We start from the raw sequence: 23,750 nt of genomic DNA, 5'->3' as shown, positions 1-23,750 counted from the left end.
GAAAGACACAAAGATTTTGTGTAAAATTGCTGTTTCTTTACAAAACTCATTGTTTTTGCACAAGAAAACCTATGTGTTTATGGAAATAGTGTGCAGATTTACATGAAAGTTGTGATTTGGGGTAATTTTGTTGTTGTTGTTGTTGTTGCTCTCCCATACATGCACACTATTGCACAAACACGCCACCTGCGATCTCCAGTTACTTTCTATGTGTTGCTCAGATGCCATCCCACTACACTGGCAAAGTACAATCATGAAGGCTTCCCCATACATGTCCCCTGCAACTCCCTTCACTCCATGCCCCCCATTGGAATGTCTGATTTGTGTATGTTGTCATTACATCTAGTTGAGTTGTTGCACTTTCATTTCTTTGCTTTGCCACAGCCCTGCACTCGCATCAGGACATTTTATGCAGGCGCGAAGATGTACTTCTTTTGTCTTTAGTTGGACTATCCTGGCTTCTTTTTGCTCTGGTTTTTAGCACCAGAGCAAGGCTTCTGATTTCCAGCTACTTTCAAACATGCATCGTCTAAACCCCCCACCTTCAAAGTGGCTGGAAACTGCTTTATTTTGCCCATATATTTTAACCCTGAGAGGGAGAGATGTGCTTTTGCTCAACTAGACTTTTTCCAGAATTTTTCAAAAACTTCCACACTCTTAAACTGCAATAACTGTCACTAAAGAGGTATATCTCACTATGAGTGTTTTATAATTTTTTATTGTTGATTGATGTATTGGTTTAATTATGTAGTTTTGATGTATTTGTTTTAATTATGAAGTTTTATTAATTGTGATTCTAAACTGCTTTTGGGGCTATTTGTGCGTCAGGAAAGCAGCATATAAATGTTTAAATAATAAAAATAATTTGCATTATGTAATGTTGAGTTACATCTCTCAAAGACAGAATACCAAAGATTTCCCCTTATTTAAATAATTTACTACACTAACATTGATTATACATACCCGTACAGTATCGTCCATTAGGAGCCAAGACAAATCCAGGTTTGCAGATGCATTTGAAACTGCCATCCTCATTTATACACATTCCATTTAAACACATGTTGGTGGTTGTACATTCATCATGATCTAGAACATACATAATAAAATTCATGAAAAAATTATGGACTGCGTTTTGAGTTTTCTATTACAGAAAAGCCACTTCAGCCTGAAGAGTGGGGGCTTTTTCTGGAGAGAGGTGGCCAAAGTGCAGCTGGCATGTGACCCTCAGAGTCCCAAAATTCCTTCTTGGACATGTGAGAGAGAATTTTTACCAATTTTCTGCCTTCCTCTTCTGGGCCTCTTTTTTTTTTAAAGGAAGTGAACAGGAAGTGACTTTCTAGTTTTATTATTCATATTTTTAAAATATCCTGACAAATTCAGCACTAAAGAAATATCATCTCAAAAACAGTTTAACTACTTCAGCAATTTTTTATCATCTTTGACTAGTAATGTCAGTAGCCATAGTTTCACTCACACCAAAACAAAATAACCCCAAACACCAAAGTATAGTTTTTTGTGGGTTTTTCGGGCTATGTGGCCATGTTCCAGATGCTTCAGTTCATCTTCCGGGCTCTACAGGCCAATGGTTATTCCAGCTCAGACATCAGAAGGGCTGCCAGGCCCAGGAAAACCCAGAGGAGTGAGGACAAGCAGCCACCCAAGGGGAAGGTATTTTTACCATACATCAAAGGAGTCACAGACAGAATAGGAAAAGTGGCGAGGAAGCACAACCTTCAAATGGTTTACAAACCAATGAAGAAAATCCAGCAAATGCTTCGCTCAGCCAAGGACCAGAGAGACCTGCAGGAGTTTACCGCATACCATACAGCTGCGGACAAGTCTACATAGGGACCACAAAACGCAGTGTGCAAACAAGAATCAAGGAACACGAGACACTGCAGACTGGGCCAGCCAGAAAAATCAGCAGTAGCAGAACATGCCACAAACCATCCTGGGCATAAAATACTGTTTGAAAACACTGAAATTCTGGACCATGCCAACCACTACCATGTCAGGATGCACAGGGAAGCCATTGAAATCCACAAACACCTGGATAATTTCAACCGGAAAGAAGAAACCCTTAAAGTGAACAAAATTTGGCTACCAGTCCTGGGGAATAGCAAAATAAGGACTCAATGTGCAAAATGCAAATGTGAAACCATTCAGAGTCATGGGCTTTCCCAGCAGATAATAATCACCAATTAACAGACATGAATCCTCGCTTGCAGTAGCCTCCCAGCCTGAGGCCAGCCGTCAGCACAGAACAATACACATGCAAATCACTCCTGCATTCCCAGGCTCACACAGTATATATACACCCACTTTTTCCAGGCAAAGCATTCTCTGAAGATGCCAGCCACAGATGCTGGCGAAACATCAGGAAGAAACTTTTCTGGAACATGGCCACATAGCCCGAAAAACCCACAAAAAACTATGGATGCCGGCCATGAAAGCCTTTGACTTTACACCAAAGTATAGTGTTAGTTCTCATAAATGTAATAATAAATAATTGAGCAAATACTTATTAAATGGCAGTTATTATAGGAATGCGACATTTATTGCTAATTTGATGCAAATATGCTGAGGCAGCTTCTGAAATATTTGTCAAGCTCTTTATAGATATAGTGCAGCAGAGTCTCAAATAAATTTAGATACATGCTTATATGAATATGCTTTATGCCTATTCTATGTCAAAGTACGACAAAATAGTGTGAGAATTCTTGCCAGGGATTTAGCAACATCACTCAGCTGTATTAACACTACATTTGAAAATAGGAGATAAAATAATATCTGAAATGGTTACTTCATCATTCCTCTTTGGTAAAAATAAAAGAAAAAAATATTCCATACCAACACAGTTTTTCCCATCAGTAGTTAGTTCAAAACCAGCATTACAAATGCACTGGAAACTTCCATCAGTGTTCACACACCGACCGTTTTTACAAAGGACTCCATTCTGGATACATTCATCAACATCTGAAAAAATAATGAAAATTACAATAACCAACTAGTTTCAGTGAGAAAATGATTAGATGAGAAAATGATAAACAGTACAGTTCAGTCACCTGTTTTTGTTATAAATAGCTACCTCTTTCCTTTTATTCCATCTCTGTCTCCTTTTTCAGCCATATCCTTTAATGCCATAATGTTCTAGCTATTAACAACTTGTTAATAGTCCAAAATGGCTGTCTGGTATGAAAGAGCTTCATCTGAATATTGACTGAACTCATCCCAACTCAACTCATACAATTGTGTACCATATTTAGAAATACAAGAAATGTGGTCTGTTTGCAAACATAGTGGAATTAAACAACCTTTTTCAACCATAGAGGGAACAAAAGAGAATTGGTCCTTGCTACTTTGAGCCAAAATTAATGCAAAATTCTATTCTACATCCCTTCTCTTTTACCAGCTTACTGATCCTTTAAAGCAGAACAAAGAGGCTGCCATGCACAAAGAGAAACTTTGCTGCAGATACATTCAAGTTCCTTGTTCCAAAGGAAATAACTTAAAGGAATCTATTCCAGCACTTTGCTTGCCAGTGTGCTTAAAGATGACCACAGGAAACTCGCAGTAGTAGCAAGCTAAGATGGCTGCTGTCCCTGCACTTGGCTTAAGGCCAGGAAGGCTGGGAGAGTGGACCCATTAATGTACATTTCGTTTCCACAGCAGAATGCTATGGCAGCCACCTACCTTACTCAGAAATAACAAAAAAATCTGTACCTCATTAAACCTATATTTTTGTATTGTCAATAATATGTATTATATCTGGATCATTACAGATTTATACAATAGATTCTATAGGAATAACACTTACTTCACATCAACTGTGATCATTTCCAGCATAAAAGGATGAGTGTCAAAGGATAATAAATCATCCTCATAAATTACTAGTGTTAAAGAAAGGATGTTCTTTAAATAAGATGGGAGAAAATTCACAAATTCACAAAGAAAACAGAACTCCCTACTTTTTAGGCACAAGTTCCAGAATGTTTTATGTAGAAAACAGCATTGCTTCCTACACAAAATAATAACTTGAAATTTTGCACAGGATGAATCGCAAACTATGGAGATTCTCATCAATCCAGGTTCCTTCTCATCAGGATTTCTTTACACTTTAAGGAGCATGTTCTTTGACTATTTTAAAATATTTTTCCATTTTTAGCATGCTTTTCCCTTGGAGACCTAATTGGTACCAGTGCTGGTTTCATTTAGGTGCCAAGTAAAAACCATGGGCCTCATTGATTTATTTTAGGATTATGCACATGTTTTTTAAACTGTTTAAACCTTTAAAAGCTGTTTTAACCTTTTAAACCTGTCAATGTGTTTAATTTGTTTAAATAGACTAAAACAAATTAAACACATTAACATTAATTAAATAATTTATATTTATTTCTTAATAAATATTTTTAATATTTTAACTGGTGGGTATAGGTTTTACCGCGAACAACAAGGCAGTTTTTTTCTGGTGCGACAGGCAGTTGTAAAAATCCTCAACTGCCAATCTTCCAAGTCTGCTTGGGTCATGCTCCTGGTTCGCTGCTTTGCTTTACTGGGCCTCTACAACAACATCACTTTCAAAGACTGTTTTCTGCCTGACCTCGATAATAACATCACAGACCCTCTCTCTTGTGCTCTCAGGAGGCCAGGTTCTGAAAATTGGCACCCAGAGCAGATCCCTCACCCGCACCCTTTCCAGAGGAGCTTTGGAAGGTTGGAAATCTGTGTTGCAAAGTGTCCTGTCTTCAGTGGCCCCACCCACACTCAGAGCACACAGGAGAGAAGTGCAAAGCTTAACATTTTTGAGGCAACGGACCTCTGGCCGCATAGGCCAGTTTGGTCTCACGCCATCCTTCAATTCCTCATCTGTTAGAGGGAGTCTGGTATCGCAACTCACACCATGGTGGTCCATTTGGCCAGTATCTTTCTTTTCCAAGGCTGGGGTGGGGTGGGGCTCCAGGATCCTTGTGTGTCATACATCAGCAGGAGGGTACGTGAGGGTTGGAGAAGGATGTCCCTCAGTAGACCTATTTGTTTCAACCTCCTTTCTAAACTGTCCTTGCAGCTTGGGCAGGTATGTCATTCCAGAACTGAGGTCGGCCTTTTCAGAGCTACCTTTGTAACTGCCTTCTTTAGTGCACTGCAGGTGGGTGGGCTTGTCCTTTACTCCAGGACGGATGGGATTAGCATTCACTCCAGAGGGTGGATGTCTCTTTCTTCGATAATACTGTGTTCTTAGTTATTTGCAGGTCTAAGTGTGATCAATCTGGGAAAGGGTCCACCATCATGCTCTAAAGGCTTCATGGCTGTAGTTTGTGCCCTGTGTGGACTTTACGCAAATATTTGGCATCCTGCTATCCAAATGAAGGTCCTCTGTTCACCCATGAGGACAAGACTCTGCTAACCCAGTTCCATCTGATGTTGGTGCTTTGTATGTCCTTGCAGCATGCTGAGCTGCCAGCAGAGGACTTTGGGAGGGCACTCATTCTGCATAGGGGCTGCTACAACTACAGTGGGATGCAGCCTGACTGTGGACTCCAAAAAAAAAAAAAAAAAAAAAGGATAGGCAGGTGGGAATCCGGGGCATTTGCTGGCTATGTCCGGACAGGTATGGACTTTTGCTTGGGGCAGCAGTGAGGACTGAAGGGGAGGAGTCCATTGCTGGGGGAGATACAGCTTTCAAGGTGTTGGCAGAAGGTGGGTCCCATGGGATGGCCTGCCTTTTGAATCTGAGAAGTAATATATTCCAAGTAGGTCTTCAAGATTTTTTTGGATGGGGCAAAGAAGAAAGACTAGAAGAGACAGAGGGGAAGATGGGGTGCCTGTTTAGCTGCAAGAAGTTAAGAGTCAGGTGGTAAAGAGCAAAAGAGACTTGGACAGGGAAGAAGATGAATGTAGGTAGAATAACTGAGGAGCAGGGAGATAGAGAAACAGTGATAGAAAGGGAGGGTGACTGGCCAAGGAGGGAGAAGGTGAGAGGAGAGAGAAAAGGGGGAGAGAGAGAAAGGAAACAATAAGGCGGAAGGGATGGGATGAGAAAACATTTGGCCAGGAGTTGAGGACAGGGCAAGTAAAAAGATGTTCTTGGAGAGTTTACAGTAGACACTCTAAGGAACACATATCATATCTACACACACACACACACACACACACGATTTTTCCTCTCACCTCTAGATTATTACTGAGGCACCAGAAATAGGCCAGGCACAAATTAACTACCTGAGACCCGGGAATGCTAGTTCTGAGGCCCTAAGAGTGGATGTATTAGCATACATTCTCAAAATGAGATGCAATTTGATTTGTCTAGAGTCTCCTGAAACACAACTCAATCATTTTTTATGCATGCAGATGTATCAGAAGTATAGCCCCGGTCCAGACGGGTGCAGTAGGACGCCCTCATCATGTGTGAGGGGCGGCACTTCTAGACACCCCTCGCACATGACGAGGGCGTCAAAATGGCGTCGCCCTGTACAGATGGGCGTCGCCATCATTACATGATGGACGCCTAGTGCCTGCACGTCGTGGCACCATTATGATGTTGCGAGTGCGCCATTGGCGCACTGTGGAGTCATTGACGCACTGTGGCATCACAATCGCACCGCAAGAAGAACCCACTTTTTGCAGGTTCTTTTTGGTCCATGGGGAAGTCCCGCAGTCTGGAGGTTGCGGCTTCCCCGCATACCAAAGCTAGATGTTGGGAGACCGTCCTTTTTGAGTGGTCTGTCCCGCACCATACTCAACTAATGCTGACTATACTCGACTATAAGTCGACCTCATGTATAGGTCGAGGGCAGGTTTTGAGGCCCAAATGACAGATTTTGTTATGACCCGTGAATAAGTTGAGGGTAAAACTTAGGGACAATGTAACAAAGAATATAAAGGAAAGGAAAGGAGCAAAGGAAAACAATGCTAAAGAATTCACAAAATTGCAGGAGGCATAACTGTTTGTGGTCACACTGGATAGATGGATGAAAGAGTGGGAGGGGGGTCAGTGCTTCCAGGACACATTACGCTCTTGCATTTCATTTGGGGATGGTTTTCCTATTTTTATGAGAGTTAAAGTACAGTAGTTACCCTGACCCATGGATAAGTTGACTCAGATTTTTGGGGACAATTTTTTGACTAAAATTTCTAGACATATACATGAGTATGTACAGCAAATATTTCTTACCAATACAAGCTTGTTTTGTAGGTGTTCTTTGGAAACCTGTATGGCACTTGCAATAATAAGACCCAGGTGTGTTCACACAGTCTCCATTGGCACATGGGTTTGATATGCATTCATCAACATCTGCTCACATCAGAAAAAAGGCAATCAGATTTTGCAATTTATAAATAAAATTTAGTCATAGCTAATTCAATACACCTATCTAAAAATGTCCTTTGCCCCTCAATTCTCAGAATACAATCAATACCTATTCTATTCTATTCTATTCTATTCTATTCATTTCATTTTTTCAAAAAACAAAAAATAAAGAGACCAATGTCTTGAAAGATAAAAAAAAGTATAAGGAATTTTATATAGTACTAGATCAGGCAAAGGAATCATGTGGCCAAAACTTGATGATAGGAGAGAACTTTGTCCGGAGTCCTTTTTTCAACATGGAGGCAGTAGAGAGTGAACATGCCACAAAAAATAACCCTAAGGGCCGAACACAGTCCACATAGCACACCTTGCCCAACTTTGATCTAGATCAAAGTCTAAAGCACCTGTCACTCCCTAGCCAGTATAGCCAATGGTGAGGGGCCATGAGAGGTGCAGTTCAAAAATATCTGGAGAGCCACAGGTGCTCATCCCTGATCTACCTCAAGTTCCAAGTTGTTCATAGGTATACATCAATGTGTGTTCAAGTTGCCTGTTGAATCATGGCAACTCCATGAATTTCATATGGTTTTACTTAAGAAAAGAATACCAACCTTCTGTTAATTTAATCTAAGTACTGTACTAGTTTTCTGAAACAGACATACTGGCTAGACAGCATTGAAGAACAGAATCAGGGACTGCAGAAGGAAGCTATTCCTCTCATGCCAGATTACTAATTTCCAAATCACCCCTTGTTCCAAAAGGATAAACTTTTCATTTATGAGATGTTCAGATGTCTGTCGGATACATGGAGTCTTCTATTTCATTACATCTCTTGGTACATAAATCTCTCAGTAAGACACTGTACATCTAACCATGAATTTTTTTCCCTAAACAGTATATGCAGAGAGACTGTCCTGGTGGTGCAGTGGTTAAATGCTTGTACTGCAGTCACTCACTCACGAACCACAAGGTTGTGAGTTCAATACCATCCAGGAGCTCAAGGTCAACTCAGTCTGGCATCCTTCTGAGGTTGCTAAAATGAGTACCCAGCTTGTTGGAGACAATTAGCTTTCATATTGTAAACCACTTAGGGAGTGCTTAAGTGCACTGATAAAGCAGTAGAGAAATATATTTCCTATTGCTATTGCATACTGAACTGCTAATTCCCCCAAGAGGAATTAAATTAGAAGAAGGGTCAAGATATCTCTTCACCACAATGTCAGTATAATTATTGATGTTGTTATGTGCCTTGTTGACTCTATGCTGACTCCATCATATGGTTTTCATGACAAGAGTTATTCAAAGGACGTTTGTCACTGCCTTCCTCTAAGGTTGGCAGAGTGTGTCTTTCCATGGCTGAGTGGGAATTCAAATCCTGGTCTTCCATAGTCCTAGTCCAGCACTCAAACAACTACACTATATTGCAAAGACTTATAATACCTATGTAAAAAATAAATTCCAGTAGGTTACAGAAGTATCTTACTAAAAGAAACACTCACCATTTATTACAAAAGAAAAACTATTCCATTTTATTTAGCGACACTTACATATCAATATGGAGTTGAGAAAACTGCAGCAAAGCCATAAACATGAAGCAATATGAAAAGAAGAGAACGGGATGCATTAAAAAAGAATTCAGAAGCTATCCTATGGATCTTGAATTAAGAAACAAATCAAAACAAAAACATTTTTCCTCTTGTCCAACAGAACAATCTGGTTCTAAATTATCTGACCCAGTGCCTACTGAATATATAACTGTTTAGAAGGCTTGACGTAACCTTTTCATCAGAATAAAGCCCAGCAACTGAATCTCTGCTGATATTATTCCAATTGATTCCAAGTGTGGATCATACATATATTGTCTTATATATCTTGTGTATTTATTGATAGGAAGTTTACATGAAAATAAAATCCTCAAAAAGAATATAAAATACTGAACTCAGCATTAGTCAGCAAGTATTTGTAAAGACAAATATAACACTCTTCTGACTTGCTAAGGCAGAAAAGGCAACATGGTATCTGCCCAATGATGCTGGAATGCAGCTCCCATCATCATTGTCTATGATGGACAGGACTATTGGAAATGGCAGTCCAACTAAACGTATGCATATCACCCCTGTATTAATATTTCTCTTCAGCAAAATATCAAAACTTCCAAAAAAAATTTACATGGAAAAACATAGCTGCTTTATGTTCTATGCAACAAATCTTTATCAGATCAGCAAAAAAAATTATCACTAAATTGTTCAGAAATAATATGATATCCCTATTCAAATTAACCTATTTAAAGTTTGCAATATCCCATAGAATTGCTGCAGTAGATAAATGTACAGTACTGTAGTTTTTCAATACGAGAATGCCCAAAATAAGATACCTTTGTTGAAACCTTTTTGAAGGAAAAAAAATCTTGCAAATGCCACATGAGATCACATTGTGATGTCTTGGCATCTTGCTCATCTGCTCATTGTACCACTCAAACTACCCTAAATACTGCTCAAGCAATATCCTTTTGAACATTTTCCAGCTCTGTCCCAGCTGCTCTCTTTAATGCCCTAGCTCTTGTGGGAATTCATTACAAAGCATTTAGTAGTTTATTTTGTTTCACTGGGCAGTCCAATTGCTTGAAAACGAATATCCACACGAACAGCTTTGCAGATTAATAAAAGCATTGTTATAAATGTAGAAATGGTTACTAAACTATTAGAACACACTTGGTAGCAACCTTAAGCAGTTGTTTCCAAGGGTGTCTTAATAGTTCAGTAACTCTCCTAATGTAAAATTGATACTCATCCAAGACGTGTTGTTTTACCAAGGATTACCTGATTATCTACGGTCTAGATATTGCACAGTTCTTGTTACTTCCCTCTGCCTAAAGTCTTTAAAGGCTGCTGGTCTAACCAGTATGCTACAGGTAAATGACCATTTTTTCACAGTATCAGCTCACTTAGCCTACATTTCATTGTGATGAAGGCCACAATGTGTATTCAATTGGCATGGGTGTGCATTGGTCTTAGAAACACTGTAGAGAATTGGATTTGAAAGTTTTAGTATACAAAAATCTTATTTAATAAGATTCTCAGCCACTTACCACATGTGAAAATGAAGTCAAAATGGAGCCGGAGATTTGTGGCTTTCTCCATACCTTACCACTTGACGTCATAACACTTAAGTTCTCTTCCCATGGGAGGTCACCAAAGTGAGTCTTTTATTGAAAAAAAATTAATTTTGACAACTACCTCCTGTGGGAATGTAAGTACTACAACTTCATGAGATAAGGCACGGAAAAAGTCAATACTCTCTGGCTCCAATTTGGCTATGTTTTCTCAAGCAATAAGGTTCCTAATGAAGAAGAAAAGTGAAACAGTAAGTTGTACTCACCAATACAGTCTCCATTTGCATCCTGCTTATATCCCATATTACATTCACATCGGTAACTGGAAATGGTTGGGATGCATCGTCCATTCAAACAAAGATTAGGATGATGCTTACAGATATCTATTGTTTGATTGAGTATTGCTAAAAAAAATACAAGTCCAAGTGCTATTAGAATATAAACAAGATGCTCATTTTACAATCTAATTATTTTATTTCTCATAATATATTATAGCATGCAACTAATAGTATTGACTGTAGTCTTGATAGGAACATATGCATACACAGAATCTCACACTTATACATCCTTTCACCAAATTATTCCAGGACCTTTTCATAAATGTAACTGAAATTTTACACTTAAAATTTGTACTGAAATTATTTTCAATCCTAAAACCCCCTAAAATATTTTATTATGAAGTTGTGCATATTCAAGATGGGGTACATTCCTCTCATTTTGGAGTCTGGATTCCTTCATATGTAGGAAGTACTTCAGAATACTTCTGTCATGTAAATCACCTAAAAGTTTTTTTAAAAAACTAATAGATTTTGGAAGCAGCCCTCCAGAATGGTTTATTATCAGTCATATTTTTGCTGCAATCAAACATAAGTGCTTGTATATGAAGTATTCTGTACCAACTGTACAATGACCAAAATGCATCTTCAGATCTCAGCAGCAGGAATGTTAGAGTCTTCTCAAAGATCTCAATAATGGTTTGAAGAGAGGTGCATTATGAAAATTGTTTTGCCTGCAGAGAGGTACCCCAAACAACACTGTTTTTCTTTTCCTCTCAGCTATAAAATGCACCATCTCAACTTCACTTCTTATACAGAAAATGATGCATCAGTGTAACTGTGCAGGAAAACCTAGTTTTAGAATGATGAAATTAAACAACTTACTCAGCCCTGTTATGATGGGACCATTTCCTGTGGGACTCTGGCCACCAGTACCTACTCCAGCACCACCAACTCCTGGAGAAAAGCCATTTCCACCAGGAATAGGAATGAATCCTGTTCCTCCTGGACCATAGCCGTTCCCATTTCCACCAGGAAGAAAGCCATTTCCTCCTGTGCCACCAGGCCTGGAACCACCTACAACAGGAATGCCATCTATGCATAGCCGCCGATATTCATCTGCAAAGTTTAAAACAAAAACATGGGCATATTACAGTCACTATTTTTCAGAAAGTGATGGGAAAATATATCAGTGAATTCATCTGAAAAAATTAAAGTCTTCATGTTAAAACTAACTATTCTCTTTTTTATATTTAAAAAGTAATGAAGACTTTGCCACTACAATTGGTTTTGGAAGTAACCTGTGCCAATTTTTTTAAAAAACAACAACACTAAAACTTGCAAAAAAAAAAAAAATTTATTAACCCAGGACAACACAGAATCATAGAATGTTAGGGTTGAAAGTGACTGCAAGGGTCATATAACCCAACCACCTGCCATGCAGGAATAGACAACTAAAACTTCCTAAAAGATATGCAACCAATGTCTGTTTAAAAACCTACAATGATCATTCCAGGTCCGTGGCAGCTGCATGGCCTGCTCCCAAAGTGGGCTGCCGCCACAGTCCCAAACAGGCTGCCAGCAGGAGCGGCTTAAATCTACTCTTTTTGCTGGTGGCTTTGGGCTGTCTTAGGCAGCCTCAGAGCAGCTTCTGGATGCTTCAGGGCCATGTGTCAACTAAACGCCATGCATTGCAATAGCAATAGCAAGTACATTTCTATACCACTAATCAGTGCACTTAAGCACTCCCTAAGCAGTTTACAAAGTGTAAGCTAATTGCCCCGAACAATCTGGGCACTCATTTTAGCCACCTTGGAAAGATGCAAGCCTGAGTTGAGCTTGAGCCCCTGAGCTGGTATTGAACTCACAACCTTATGGTCTGTGAGTGAGTGCCTGCAGTACAGGCATTTAACCATTGCACCACCAGGGCTCTTGCAGAAGCCCATCTGCTTCTAGCCTGAACTACCACAAATATAAAGTACAAGGTAGGAAATGGGTATTTTCTGTAGGATTTATGTTTATTTCAGAAGCCTTCAGCAAACTGGAATGTTTCTGTAATCAGGCCTCTTCCTCCTGGGAGCCCAATAGATAGAGAACTAAAGGAAAATATGGATACTTTGTATTTTGTCAATTCAGTTTAGATTAGGGGGGAAATATTCAGCAAACAGATATCCACTGTTTAAAACCCAAATGAACAATGGTTCTTCATAATTGATCTGGCTTTCAAGCTATACTTCTAGTGAAACTAGAATGTGATATATTCCTAAAGCAGAACAGATTTTTTTTTATCATCAAGCCCAATTAGGCTTGGTTTTTTTTTTAATTATTTGAACAATTATAAATAGAACAAGCATATAATGATACTCACCAGAGCCCCTGACAGGACACATCTCTGGAATAGATCCAAGTGCCCAACACCGCCCAGATTCACAGCAACACTGCATTTTGGTAAACCTACCAGGAAGTTCTTGTGCACAGCGACCATTCACCAGACTGGAGAAACATGTACCTGCTCTTTGATCTGGATATTGACAATTAGAAATATCACTAATACTCTGCTCAGACGAGGATTTTTAAAAAACAACAACTATTTAATAGCCTTATATTAGCATTTGAACAAACAGTGTAAACAATCTTCAATGTAGTCAGCCAGTTGAAAGTACCTGAATATGGCTATCCCTGCAGTATCCAAAGGAAGAGCAGAATGCCCACACACTCAAATACTAAGGTGTGAACACAGAATAATTCATGAATCCAGGGTGAAATAATGGACTTTCTCCATTTTTTGTTACTGCTTGGTGACTATGGTGGTCAGAGATTATTATTATTATTATTATTATTATTATTATTATATTTATTTGTATCCCACTCTTTTCCCAGAACTGGGACTCAGAGTGGCTTCACAATATTAAAAGAACAATACAATTAAAAACATAGAAAAAAGGTGCATTAAAAAGGAATTAAATTATTACAATGTTAAAGTAGATAGCTATTAAAAGAATAAAATACATTTTAAAAATATAAAACTGTATAAAATACTTTGAAACAATATCCCAGGCCAGTCCTTTATAAACATTCCATTTTAAAGCCTGTCTAAACAGGTAGGTCTTAGCCTGTCAGAGGAAAGCCAACAAGGAGAGAGCCATTCTGGTCTCCCTGGGAAGGAGTTCCAGAGTCTAGGGGCAGCCACTGAGAAGACCCTCTCTCACATCCCCACCAACCTCAGAGCCCAGGCTGGTTCATACAGAGAGATACGGTCTGCCAAATAGCATGGACCTGAGCCATATTGGACTTTATAGGTCATAACCAGCACTTTGAATTGTGCCCAGAAACAAGCCAATGGGGCTGTTTCAAAAAGGGCGTTGTGTGGTCACTGTAACCTGCCCCAGTTAACAGCCTGGCTGCAGCTCTTTGGACCAGGTGAAGTTTCTGAACACTCTTCAAAGGTACCCCACGTAGAGCCCATTATGGTAGTCCAAACAGGATGTAACCAAGGCATATATTACCGAGGCCATATCAGGCATCTCAAGGAATAGGCGCAACTGGAACACAAGCTTTAAATGTGCAAAAACACTCCTGGTTACTGCAGAGACCTGGGCCTCAAAGTTCAAAGCTGAGTCCAGGAGTAGTCCCAAACTGTGAACCTGTGTCTTCAGGGGGAGTGTAACCTCATCTAACAAAGGCAGGATCCCTATTTTCTGATCTGCCTTTCGATTGACCAGGAGCACCTCTGTGTTGTCTAGATTAAGTTTCAACTTGTTTGCCCTCTTCCAGTCCATTACTGATGCCAGACATTGGTTTAGGACCAGGACCGCCTCCTTGAACTGAGGTGGAAAGGAGTAGTAGAGTTGAGTGTCATCTGCATATTGATGACACTGCACCCCAAAACCCCGGACAGCCTCTCCCAGCTCTTCTAGCAGGGATAACACCACTGTGCCTACTAATCAGATGGCTACTCTGATCTGAGATACATTCAACTTTAGAATAATCTCCAGTTAATTTAAAAAAGAAAAAAATGAAGGCCATAACTCCTACCTAAATGATATAAAAGCACAGCTTGGAAAAGTTACTTTTGGACTAAAAATCCCAGAATCCTCCAAGCAGCATTAACACCAGGAGTGAAATTTCAAAAAATAAACTTTTTCAAGCTCTACCTAATCCATATTTATAATCTGTAGTGGAGCAGTCCTCATCACCCAATGTCAGAAACGTTTAAGCCTTGCATTCTGACATACAAATAAAGGAGTGAATTCATTTTCCTGACTGCATTCCCTCATGGGATGAAAACTAATAAACCAAAAGAAATAATCTTTACTCTAGATGCCTTCTAAGTTTAAATGAATAGCTTTCAAATATTGACTTGGTGGTTATGGTCATCTATCCAAGACAAACCTCCAAATACTTTTTAAAAGAATTTAAAGTTAGCTGAAAATCAGTGTGGTTTTCTATTCAACAGCAACAAGAATCAGTAAATATATTATTTTTGTTTCTCATTTGTCAGTATGTAATGGGTTTTTTCCCCACCTTCATAGCTACAGTGAACTGGAGACAGTAAGTAATATATTTCTAAAGCATGGAGAAGGAAAATAACTGAGAAAACTATGCAAATACTTATGCAAATACACCTGTAAACTTTACTTTTATGGTGTGTGCATATATGGATCCCAGCTTCCTTACAGAGAGGGGGGGGGTTGTAAAAAGAGAACAGTGTTGCCATTTTGGAAAAGTCTAGTAAGTGAATGAAAAGTCAGGCACTAGTAAAAATGACCAATTATCAAACAAGCAAATAACTAATTTCAAGAATTAGTTGACATATGGAAGAGGAGGTATTTAAGCAGCATACTTACCAATGCAGTGAGAACCATCTGTAGATGTTACAAAACCACGTGGACAGAGACAAAAATAACTTCCTACAGTATTGGAACATTCACCTGCATCACATATTCCTGGAATGAGGCTGCACTCATTAATATCTGGAAACAGAAACAAAAAATAATGCTTTTTCTCAGAGAGCAATATTTTAAAAGTGTCTTTATGCTGTATTGATATGCTATATAATGTCACTCACAGCAGAAGCCTTTGCTTTAACTACTGTATATCACCTGGAAGTTTTAGGGTTTGATCATTACCATTAAATTTTGAACATTTTTATACACTTGTCATATTTCTTTACATAACGTTGCCGAGCATTTTTCAATGCAATGATGCATGACTCAGTAGCATCTATTGAAATCATCTGCCCCTTTCTTTCTCACAGTGTAATAGAATTACATTTCATTACCGTGCAAAAAAGTGTACAATATAAAATTTAATTAGGGTTTTATTTTGTATAGTACAATGGCCCCTCCACATTTGCTTGGGTTAGGGGTGTAGTGAGAGTAGAAAAACTGCAAATAAAAACTATTTTTTTAAACCTGAGAGAACATTTCTCAAGGCATTTGTAGGTCCTCCAGTTCTATTCTATAGTAAATAGCTGCCAAAACTGACCATAGAATTGAACTGGAGGACCTACAAATGCCTAGAGAGTTGCACTGGAGGACCTAGCTAGAGATTCCTAGAGAGAACATATTAATCAAATGTGTGAATAATCAAATCTGTAGAAGTCAAAACTGCAAATATGGAGGGCTGACTGTAATGTAATTTAATGTTGAACTGATACCAAAGCTGTGGTGGTGGTGGGGAATCAACACCTTGTTCATTATGAAAAATCTACAAAGGTACAAATTATTTTAGGGGTGAAAGGAACCAACCATGCTCAATCTCCTTCTTGTGGTACTGACTTAATCATGTTCACAACTACTATTGCCATTCACATAAAACATGGTCAGGACTTTGTGCTTCTGTTACAATGGGTAAATGTATGTGCTTACAGAGTGCAGTGAAAAAGAAAAAAGGAGTGTAGTTTTCAGTATTGCTGTGCATACCCCCAGATTCAGAACCTGTATCGTGGCCACAGGAAGGCATCAACTGTGATCTTTAATTTTTATCATTCCCCAGAACTGGATAAATCCAATATGCAGATTACCATAGCCTAGACTGGTGATTATAACACAGTGATTCCCAGTGGGCAGTACCCCCCCCCCCGGAAGCAGTAGAAATGTCCAGAGAGGAAAAGGGGCAGTTTGGGGGGGGGGGGGGTAAGGAAAAAGGATGGCTTTCAGTAAAAAGTATTGGCATGCAAGGAAGACAAGGGGAACCAGTGGGTTTAGGACATGATGGTGATGAGGAGTTAGAGTACATGGTAGTAGGGTAGAAGCAGCAGCAAAAATGAGCTTTCACACTTGGTGTGTCTAAGATAGATACTGCTGGACAAACAGTAGCCCTAATATCAAGAAAAAGGTGTGTGGGGGGGAGGGGAATCAAGGGTTATTGCCCAAAAGAAAAGCGGGCCCAAAAATGTTTGGGGACCACTGTTATAACACACAGTTATACTGCAATTGCACCGCATTACTCCTTTCTTTGCCTGGAGCATATCACACAATGTCGTAGCTGTCCTACTGTTGGAAAAGGTGCTGGGGAAAAGAGCCACAGGCACATGTCTCTGGCTCCTTGTCCCTGCCTTCTAGCATCCAGTGGTCTCTCAAAGGCTGCTGGAAGCTGGCAAATGGCACTGGGGGGAAGGAGCCACAAGCACATGCCGCTGACTCCTTCTCCCTGCCTTCTCCCGGCTTCCAGCTGCCTCTCAGATGGAAAATGGGGAGAAGGAACCACAGGTTTGCACCTCTGGCTCCTCTTCCCTGCCTTCTCCCGGCTTCCAAGATTTAGATGTATGAGCAAAGGTACACATTTCCCAGGAAGAAGCGGGGAAAAACAGCTCCTTTTTAGTCCAGCTTTTCTCCCCATAGGGCAGCTTGGGAGTGGTTTCTGGCTGGCTTCAAGGCTTGGTTCATCTAAATGTCCTGCTTGGAAGCCAGCCAGAAACCTGCTTATTTTGACCATCTATTTCTCCCCTAACACTCTATACTGGCAAACCAGTCAATCTCTGCACCAGAGGACATAAATCAGACACTAGGAATGGGAATATACAAAAATAGGTTGCAAATCACTTAAGTCTTCCTGAGCATTCCATCTTGGACTTCAGAACAGCAGTTCTTGACCAAAAAGACTACAAAGAAAGGTTGGAAAGAGAAATGGCAGAATTGGTGTATATCAACAAACAGTAGCCCATCAGCAGTGGTTTGAAGAGACACAATGGTTTCCTTGCACACTACACACACTATAACACTAGCTAACCCCCCAGCCTCATGGGGATTCTCGTGCCCAGTTCATCACATCCCCTTTGTGGCTCCCACATTCACATGGTTATCTCCTAACCTTGGCTTTAGGGAACATCTTTGCCATGTCCCTCAATGACCATAGTTAAAACTGAGCTTGTCATATCATCTCCATACCAACAAAGTTTTGCATCCCTATGGACATTCTCTCAAAAGACAAAGCAGAAGAGCGAGGAAACATCTTGATCAAGAAAAAGAGTGTTAAAAAACATTTTTTTAAAAAAAGTTTAGATGAAAAACTGTTTGGGAAAGGGAAAGAAAAATACTGAAATCATTTCAGCTCAAACATGACAAATCTACCATCTTTGACTCTAAGAATACTCTAAGAATATAACTCAACCACGCACCATCATTTTGCTCACTGCTCATTCACTTGCAGGAAATACAGCACTTTCCTACAAAACTGATGTGCTGTCATGGCCAGCCAAGATGAGCTCTCGGAGGAGGAGGATGAGCCTCTTCCAGAGCAAGAGCTGATTGAGGCAACGCCAGGTGCTAATCCTGCTCTGCCAGGTCCCAGCTGTGCTCTTCCAGCCCCAGAGGAGGAGGTCCAACCAGGTCCTAGTGCTGAAGAGAGGCCTCCTATGGTACCACAGCCTAGTGGTGACTCTGGAGACGAAGCTTGCCTGCAGGTGCCTTCTTACAAAGAGAGAAGGGCCAAGAGTGCTTGCAGGCGCAGATCAAAGAGGATTGCAGAGAGGCAATTAGCCAACCAGCCTCAGGTGGCACGAGGGAGAGTTTCCCTTACTTAAGTGGAAGAGAGACGGTTGCTAGAGTTTATTGCATGATCCCTTGGCATGATTGCTGCTGGCACTAGCTCCTAGCATCTTGATTCCTTGTTACCTTGACCTCGGACCGGACCCTCATTATCTCCTGGCTGTTTTGACCTTGGACTGTTTGACCACACTGTTTCCCGGTACCCTGACTTCGGCTTGACTCTCGGAACGTTCGGACTTCTGGAATCCTGACCTCGGCTTGTTTTCTCGGACTGCTCTCAGACTGATTCCTTGCAAGGTCTGCTTTACTTTCACTTGCTGGGCTGAAAGCACTGTTATCAGCACTTGTCAGTGTTTGCTGGCAGCATTCCTGGACATGTGCCCCAATTAGCACCAGCTGTAGATTAACTTTGTTAGCCACCCCGATTGTTCTCAGAGGGGCGAGATACAAATAAATTTTATTATTATTATTATTATTGTAAAACCCACTATTTTAATAGGGTTTATCTGCATGTATGTTTACAAACGACTGCAGTCTCAATATGAAATTCAGTAATTGACCAGTAATAAAATCCGCTGAAATTTAAGGGATCTACTTGGGAGTAGCATAAATATCACTGAACTGTAACAATATAGCACTGCATAAGAAAATATAATAAAAACATTAAAATCTCACTGAGATACGAATTCATCAAGTGAACACGATAACAAGAGAGAGGTGCTAAACAAATAAATAATGAGTTCAATGACCACAGACAGCTTGTATAAACTTGAAAGGCAAGTTTTTACATGCTACCTGAAGATTTCAATAAAATAGGTTTGGCAGGTCTCCTTGGAAAAGAGTTCCACAGTAAAGATGCCTAATAAACAAACAAACAAACAAATAAATACTGGAAATATCACTCCTGCTGAAACCTTCTCATCTTTTTTCATCCCTTTCCAAAGGGAGACTGCTGTGAAGGAGAACAGGGATTTTCACTTATGATTCAAGTGGATGAGTCAACTCAGCCCAACCACCTTACTTGTTTGTGTCACCAATATTCATTCAAAACAGACAACACTCCAGGGTTGTCACTGAGGATTAGGACTGCACCAGGAGACACCTCAGAGAGGTGACACCTCAGACCGAACCACCACCACCCTTGGCCATCCCCTGCACCAGCCAAGTCACCTCTGTCAGAAATTGGCTGTGGCCACTTGTGAAGCGATGGGTAGGATGCTGCTACCACCTGGAAGCTCCTTCCATGTCTGGCAGGGATGCTGTCTGAGCAAGAAAAAGGCTGCTCAGCACCCACATTACAACCAGTTGCTGCTGGGAAGGTCTGGTGGGTCTGCTAGCTGTGCAGCAAAGCAAGTCACCATTTATGCTCACCCAGCAGGTCTGCCAGACCTGAAAAAGGCTGCTGGGCAGCAGCAGCCGCCTACCCCCACAACAGCAGAGGTGACCTGGCTGGTAGAGAGAATTGATGGGGGGGTGGGGGTGGCAGGCAACCTAGGGATAACAGCATGACTTACCACACTGGGGTTACACCAAACCTAGTGATGCCACCACAATAGTATCATGAATTATAAGATCCTACCATCCTTCCCTCCTGCTCTCCTGGTGTATAACAGTCTACTGAAGCTCTTTAATATGTAAATAAAGTGCACCCATGTCATACACGGGCGCATTATACACTGCTTCTTGTGGCACCATGTACCAGAAGAAACAATAGTACGCACACCCATGGTGTGTGTATGTTGGCGGTGCTGCATGCCACCGCAAGCATGAGCCCCATTACTTGCAATGGGGCTCAAGCATATGCGTTTTTGTTTTACATGGGAGGGGGGGTCCGGAACGGATGCCCCACATAAAACAAGGGTGCACTGTAGGTAATATGTATTCCCAGTTGTGCTAATTCCAAAAATGGCCCAATAGTCTAAGTTTTAAACCTTTTATTGGTTTAAACTTGGTATCTGCTGAGATTTGGTTGCAGGACCCTCTATCGATACCAAAATCAAGTCCCATTAAATACAGTAAGTCTCCAGTGTAATCTCTGGTGGATGTTGGCCATAAAGTAATGCTGGAAGACCAAGAAATTCCTAGAGATAACATATTAATAAAAAATCCACAGAAGTCAAAGCCACAAATATGGAGGGCCAACTGTAGTTTAATGAGAGGCTTGGAGGGAGCGAACAAACCCTACATTCACTTTTGGGAGAATCTTGGGGCGGAAATAATATCTGTGGCCAAGAGGCTCAAAGTGTCTTTAGACTGTACATCTTTCTTCCTTTTAATTGACTGGATTTTAAAGGCTATGTTTTAACTTCAAACAATTGTTACATCTGACATTTTACAAGGATTTTTAGGCAGCAATTGTACACCCATTTACTTGGGGGTAAGTACCATTTAACTCAATAGGATTTATGTTTGAGTAAACACGGGTAGGATTTCACTGTTAATTTTGCTGCTTTTACTGAAGTTTCTTTGCCAGCAGCACTTGGAATGAAACAGTTACGTATTTCCAGGAACATTAAGAAATCACTAAGCCCTTGTCATTTCCCCTAAAACTAGATTTCTACTATACTGAGTTAAAAATCCTTCAGAAATAAAATGGAAGCAGACTTAAAAGTTTTAAAATTGAATTAATCTACTGATGCACAGATCAACAAGTACAAATTCTATTAAGTAACATAGAGCACTTTAATTTTACATTTCTGAAGTTTTTGTGTTCTTCTGTTATTTAAGCAATTTTGGCCAGAAAGGTACTAAAAGTGTAACGTGAATACTTATTCAAATTACTGCCAAGAAAAAGGTTTCCTTTACGCGTGCTGAAGCACATCTGGCTCTACAAGTCAAAAAGGTAGAAAAAGAAATTTCTAGTTTACTTTCTTTTTTCAAAAAACTGGATAGTCAATGTCTCCTGTTAAAAGCTGGCATTTTGCCTAGATAAGGCCTGTAAGATTTTTGCCCCTGTGTAATGTTTGATCTGGCTTTACACACATGAGGAGTGGAAGGGAGTGGGCAGACAACTTGCCGGTGAGATCATTTGTGTAAAATAAATTTTAAAAATGAAATCCAGATTCAAGCAAGTTCACCTCTGCTGTGTGTGTGTGTGTAAGAATCTGGTTGAGAGAAATTGGCCAATTTCCCCATCTCTTACAATGGACTGAACTCTGTCAATATACACACATTTTGAAACTTTTCCTACATAAGCAGAGCTGAACAAGCTATAAAATAATGTCTACCTTAAAAAATCCAACACATTCTAGTTTGAGCACCTTTTCCTTCACTTTGGAAGCCCATGGGCACTTCCTAAGAATTGTTGCTGAGAAACGGCTGCAAATTTTGTATCTGTTGAATCTGTTCTAGAAATGCATTGTTATTTCTGCAATCCCATCCTATACATTATACATGGATCCTACATGCTCTATTAGAAATTTAGTGGAATAACATGTTACAAGCTTTTATCTATGTTTTTTAGTCAACAAATGTTTTTTGTACAACATTTATTGTATTGTGTACTTTAAAAATAAGCATCAGCACTTTGAACAATACCTGGAAGCCACTGCAACTACTTAAGCACTTGCAAGATGTCTTCCTACATTTGATTTCAGTTCATACCTTAATGCCTGTTTTGAATGTTTTATATAATTTTATATTATTTTTAGGTATTTGATTTTAATTGTTTTTAATTTTTTATTGTAAAGTTTTTAAATGGTTTTATCTGTGACCCACCTTGGATCCTTTTCTAGGAGGAAGGCAGCATAGAAATGATGATGGTGATGACAATGATGATAAAACCAACAGCAATTTCAATGCAAAAGCAGCGATACAAAAATATACTTCATTAGCCCAATCTGGATGTTACCAGGACATATATGATATATTCCTAATTATAATTTGATTATTTGTAAGTGTAATAACTACTGTATATATTTATGTATAAGTCTAGAAATTTAGGTCAAAAAATTGACCCAAAAAAAAAAACTTGAGTTGACTTATCCATGGTTCAGTGTAGGTACTATATTTTAACTTTCATTAAAAAAGGAACCATCCTCTGATGAAAGGCAAGAGTGTCATCTGTCCTGGAATCACTGAACCCCCTCTATTTTCTCATCCCTGCAGCCTTTAGTACAAGCACAGATATGCCTGCTGGGATTTTGTATGTTCTTTGGCATTGTTTTCCTTTGCTAGATGTCCCAAAATTTTACCCTTGACTTATCCACTGGTCATATAAAAATCCATACTTTTGCTCCTAAAACTTGCCCATGACTTATATTATACATGAGGTCGACTTATAGTTGAGTATATACGGTAAGAAAATTTTATACTAGACAATGATGTTCTTTCTGTAATTATTTTATTACCATCATTATTTAACTTCATCATCTATTGTGTGATTATGAGATTTCATTAACAACCTAACAATGGTTGTACTTAAATCTCTCCAAAAGTGTCAGTAGATTGTTCCCTCATCCTCTGCCATAATAGGCATGCAGAACTTGTGACAGAGGACCAAGAAAATTTGTTTTTGTAGAAATTTTAGGATGGATTCCTGAATCACAAAACTATTTTTTCTCATGTTTAATCTGTTATTTCTTCATTGTCAAACTTATTCTCATTTTTTTATTTCATCATTTGCACACGATCTTATATCACACACACACACAAATTGCCATCAAGTTTACCTGCCACATACAATTTCATCAATTAAATGCTTTGAAATAATTAATCATTCTCCAGGTTAAAATGCATATATAAAATATATTTTAAAGTACCTTTAAATGACTTATTAGGCTTTCCATGACTAAACACATTATTAAAGAGAAATATTCTCAGGTTTGTGGTATTCACATTAATGTACATTAAAACTTGTAATATCTTGTTTTTCTAGCTGACCCAAGCCAAGAATAGGTAATGTCTGCTATATTCTCAGGACCCTCCCAGTCTGAAGTCTGAAAAATTGTAATTACATATAGTTACAAGGCATCAATTCTAACTATTTCATCTCAAAGACTACCCCTATTCGCTCTGCTATAGTCCCTCCCGATTCTTCTTCTACTCCTAATTTTCTATCGCCCTTG

The 23,750-nt window shown here is 39.5% G+C and overlaps 1 protein-coding gene across 1 annotated transcript in view; it reads right to left on the bottom strand.

Annotated features, from left to right (window-relative positions):
- The window catches only part of FBN2 (fibrillin 2), a 217,041-nt gene that overhangs the window by 113,674 nt on the left and 79,617 nt on the right, over positions 1 to 23,750 (bottom strand). The window contains exons 8-14 of the mRNA XM_089491328.1: positions 15,541 to 15,666; positions 13,062 to 13,214; positions 11,579 to 11,812; positions 10,685 to 10,822; positions 7,172 to 7,291; positions 2,851 to 2,976; positions 964 to 1,086 (exon numbers count right to left, since the gene is read on the bottom strand). Of these exons, the coding sequence (XP_089347454.1) occupies positions 964 to 1,086; positions 2,851 to 2,976; positions 7,172 to 7,291; positions 10,685 to 10,822; positions 11,579 to 11,812; positions 13,062 to 13,214; positions 15,541 to 15,666 (1,020 nt within the window). The remainder of the gene's footprint in view (positions 1 to 963; positions 1,087 to 2,850; positions 2,977 to 7,171; positions 7,292 to 10,684; positions 10,823 to 11,578; positions 11,813 to 13,061; positions 13,215 to 15,540; positions 15,667 to 23,750) is intronic.

The sequence above is a fragment of the Sceloporus occidentalis genome, unplaced genomic scaffold (genome assembly GCF_023333645.1).
Source record: "Sceloporus occidentalis isolate IW3139 unplaced genomic scaffold, rSceOcc1.0.p SCAF_1, whole genome shotgun sequence".
NCBI classification, from domain to species: Eukaryota; Metazoa; Chordata; class Lepidosauria; order Squamata; family Phrynosomatidae; genus Sceloporus; species Sceloporus occidentalis.
This window is presented reverse-complemented; position numbering and strand designations above follow the sequence as displayed.